At 36.9% G+C, this 4,121-nt stretch overlaps 1 protein-coding gene across 1 annotated transcript; it reads left to right on the top strand.

The window, feature by feature from the left end:
• The first annotated feature begins 649 nt into the window (after positions 1 to 649).
• LOC116142191 (glutamate decarboxylase-like) lies at positions 650 to 3,063 on the top strand. The gene is made up of 4 exons (XM_031427642.1): positions 650 to 876; positions 1,371 to 1,839; positions 1,971 to 2,023; positions 2,331 to 3,063. The coding sequence occupies exons 1-4, from the start codon at positions 691 to 693 to the stop codon at positions 2,811 to 2,813; spliced, it is 1,191 nt and encodes a 396-aa protein (XP_031283502.1). The 5' UTR covers positions 650 to 690; the 3' UTR covers positions 2,814 to 3,063.
• The last annotated feature ends 1,058 nt before the right edge of the window (positions 3,064 to 4,121 follow it).

Below are 4,121 nucleotides of genomic sequence, written 5' to 3'. Positions count from 1 at the left end.
GGACGACAACGGAGGAGTTGTATGTATTGTTGAGAATTAAATAAAGTTTCATAAGTTACCAGCAAATTTTCCATTCCATGAACTAAACCAGAATACTTTCTTTTCTTTTTCTTATATTTATTGTTTGATTTTGAAAAATGTTTCCTGTTATTCAAGTAATGTGTTTGAGACTTGAATACGAAACTGTCACAGGAAAGTTTTACTTTCTTACTAATAGTTGCATTTCAACAACTACAGTCTTCAGCATTCAACCATGAATCCAATGTTGCATAAGCCTAACTGAAACAAGTTAGTTTGGACTTTGGATTACACCTCTGTAAAGACCTTATTGACAAATTTTCTTTCATTGTCATCTGAGACCCTGTAAGAAGTTGTTTTAGCTGCATGATTTTTGGACTTCTGTTTTTGTGCTTTAATTGTTTAACAATCTGTATGAACTAGTGTTGCATAGTTTGTCAATGTATTTTATGTCGTGAAGATTTTGGGACCTATGAAGTGTAGGTATCCATTATTTATTTGCAGAATTGTGAGTGTATATGATTGTTGTACTTCTATATGGAGCTTCAGTCGTTTAACAGTCTGTACAGGGTAGGGTTGCATAATGTATTAATGGAATCTTCTCTTGTGAAGTTTTTTAGACTTATGAAGAATTGGTAATCAATTATTGATTTGCAGAATCGGTGTGTGAATATGATCGCCCACCTATTTAATGCTCCAGTTGGAGATGATGAGACTGCAATTGGTGTTGGGACTGTGGGTTCATCTGAGGCAATAATGCTGGCTGGTTTAGCTTTCAAAAGGAAGTGGCAGCAGAGGAGAAAAGCACAAGGAAAACCTTATGATAAGCCCAACATAGTCACTGGAGCTAATGTGCAGGTAAATTTCAGATTGTACATAATACTTCTTGCTGTCAATCTCCAAGTGTATCCATTTTCATCTAATTATCATGTGGGCATTTAAGTCATATTACTGATATCTATCCAAAGATTTTTTTGCATTTTGTGGTGTTATAGTGTCATGAATGAACAGAGTTGATGTTCTGCCGCAATAGCGAGTGGCATTTTTAGCTTGAGGAGTTGCCCAAACCAAAATTTGCTCCCAAGATGGTTAATATGAAGGGTTTTATTAACTTGTTGAAATTTAACGCCAGAGTTTAAGAGAGCTGAAATTTTTTTTATTAGGTTTTTCTAGTTTCTAATACTCATTGCTCTAGGGCCAAGACATCTCCATTCCAAGGAACTACACTACATCTCCATTTATTTCAGCAGGTTCTGTTTTCCATAGTAGCAATGCTTATTTATAATGATATCAGCTCAGGTTTAGGTCTGTTAGTGATGTGATGCTTAATGCTGCTGGCTAAATTTATTCAGGTTTGCTGGGAGAAGTTTGCAAGATACTTTGAGGTTGAACTGAAGGAGGTGAAGCTGAGAGAGGAATACTATATCATGGACCCAGTGCAAGCTGTTGAGTTGGTAGATGAGAACACCATTTGTGTTGCAGCCATTCTGGGATCAACCCTGACCGGGGAGTTTGAGAACGTGAAGCTTCTTAATGAACTTCTGACGAAAAAGAATGAGGAGACTGGCTGGGAGACTCCAATTCATGTTGATGCTGCCAGCGGAGGATTTATTGCTCCTTTCCTATACCCAGAACTTGAATGGGATTTCCGTTTGCCCCTGGTGAAGAGCATCAATGTCAGCGGCCACAAGTATGGCCTTGTCTATGCTGGCGTTGGCTGGGTTGTCTGGAGGACCAAAGATGACCTACCAGAAGAACTCATCTTTCATATCAACTATCTTGGAACTGATCAACCCACTTTTACCCTCAACTTCTCCAAAGGTAATTCGGATTCACTTTTTCCAATTAATCATTCTTTCTCTAGCAAAATGAGTTGTAGTTTTGAGGTTTAATCTCTTTTAATGTTAACAATTTTTTACTTCTCTCATCAAATATGTTTTCCGATATGGCAGGCTCTAGTCAAATAATTGCTCAATATTACCAGTTTATACGGCTTGGCTTTGAGGTAATTCATGCTTATTTAAAAGGAACAAATTCTCTTGTTTAATTCATCATAAATGCAATTGTCTTCCTAATTTCCCTAAAAGTGATAAATTTAAAGTCTAGATGATGTTGTAACCAAGCGGTAAGATGATTTGCATTAGGATCAAGTGGTGACTTCAATTTGTTAATTGGGAATAAAAAATTTCTATTATGACAATTAACTATTTCTCTAACGTAATATACAGTTTAGCATTTCGCCAGAAAGAATTTACTACTTATTCTTTTTTCCAAAATCTTAAGCTCATTCTTTTAAATGTTCCCTAAACAAGGGCTACAAGCACATCATGGAAAACTGCATGGAGAGTACAAGAGTGCTGAGAGAAGGACTTGAAAAAATGGGGCGGTTTAATATTGTCTCCAAGGATGTTGGAGTTCCTCTGGTGGCCTTTTCTTTAAAGGACAGCAGTAAACACACCGTGTTCGAGGTATCCGAGAACTTGAGAAGGTTTGGATGGATAATTCCGGCCTACACAATGCCTCCTAATGCTGAGAAAATCGCGGTTCTTCGAGTGGTGGTAAGGGAGGATTTCAGCCGAAACTTGGCCGAGAGACTTCTCTCAAACATTGAGCAAGTCTTGAAGGAAATCGACACACTCCCAAGTCGCTTATCGACCAAAGCTGCACATGTTACTGCCACGATCAACGAAACTCAAGATGGGAAGCTTCCAAAAAAGAGTGAGACAGAGACTCTAGAGGAGGTCACCAGGCAATGGAAGAGGTTTGTGGATGGCAGAAGAACTGGAGCTTGCTGAACTTGTAAAACTTGCCTTACGGGGCCTTCGAATTGCTGGTTGTATTTTCTTGTGTGATTGTCTGTACTGTACTCTATGATGCTTCTGCCACACTTTTGAAGTAACTAAAGGTTGTTTGCTTGCCTATTTGGAGAAGGGTTAGCTCCTATATATCTCTTATAGGAAGCATCAAAAGTATAATAAGTTTTATGCATGTATTTTGTTCTCCATACTTAAGAGCAATTACAAAACAATATTAAGTTATGACAAACACAATTTTGTATTTTTTATTAAATACAGATAAAATGATGGTGCATGACATGTAAATACAAAAGTATTGTCACACACTGACTTAGAGGTGGGCAGGTTCGGGTAATTACCCAAATCCCATGGAACCGGAACTAGCTTGTTTTTGGGATTTGGAATCGGAACCAGCGGGTTTCGATTCGTAAAAGTTGGAATTGGAACTTGAAACAAAGGTTTGGGTTTGGGGGTAAGTATTTGTAAAAATTCTTTACCCCCTACTATCCACAAACATGACAAATATAAGCCCAAAAAATTACAGTACACCCCCAAAAGTTTATAAAAATTCTAGTTTAGTCTCAATTTCGGTTCTGATTTTGGTTCTCATAGTGAAGGAACCGGAATCGAAATCAAACAGAATTAGTTTTGGTTTTTGCAGTGATAAAATCAGAATCAGAACTGCATAATACTAGTTTTGATTTTTTAGAATTAAAACCGAAATCATAGGTACTCGTTGGTTTCGGTTCTACCCTAATTTTTTGCCCATCCCTACTCACTGTACATATAACCTTATTAGTACATTTAATATATCGAAACTATAACTCAAATACTATAAACAAATCAATTTAAATTAAGGAGTTCATGATTTTATTGTACTAATGATTTACTTTATAATTATAGGGGACTCTTTCGGAATTTTTCAAACAATGGGGATATATTTTAGTAGAATCACTTAAGAGGCTTCATATGATTATCCATTTTACTAAAGTCTTAAATCTTTTCAATTTACCCCCAAAAGAGTTTTTCGCACTGTGTCGTCTTCAGCGTAAAGCAGGCAGCCACGCTTCAAGTGAGTAACCCTTCTCCTTCCTCTCCTTCAGCGCCATTAAAACTTGCTTTACCGATTCATTTCAATCAATACAAGTATTCTCACTCTCAAACCAGCTTTTAATTTCATATTTTGCCTAATGAGGAGGCTTTTCCCATATTTATTTTCTGCAAAGAAGATCCAATTTTTATCCTCCTCAAGCTACGCAAACGTTGGAGCACTTATTGAGAATCCAATATTTAATGCTTCATCTTGTA

This window comes from Pistacia vera, unplaced genomic scaffold (genome assembly GCF_008641045.1).
Source record: "Pistacia vera cultivar Batoury unplaced genomic scaffold, PisVer_v2 Contig1125, whole genome shotgun sequence".
NCBI classification, from domain to species: domain Eukaryota; kingdom Viridiplantae; phylum Streptophyta; class Magnoliopsida; order Sapindales; family Anacardiaceae; genus Pistacia; species Pistacia vera.
Note: the sequence above shows the minus strand (reverse complement) of the source record. Positions and strands in the feature narration are given on the sequence as shown.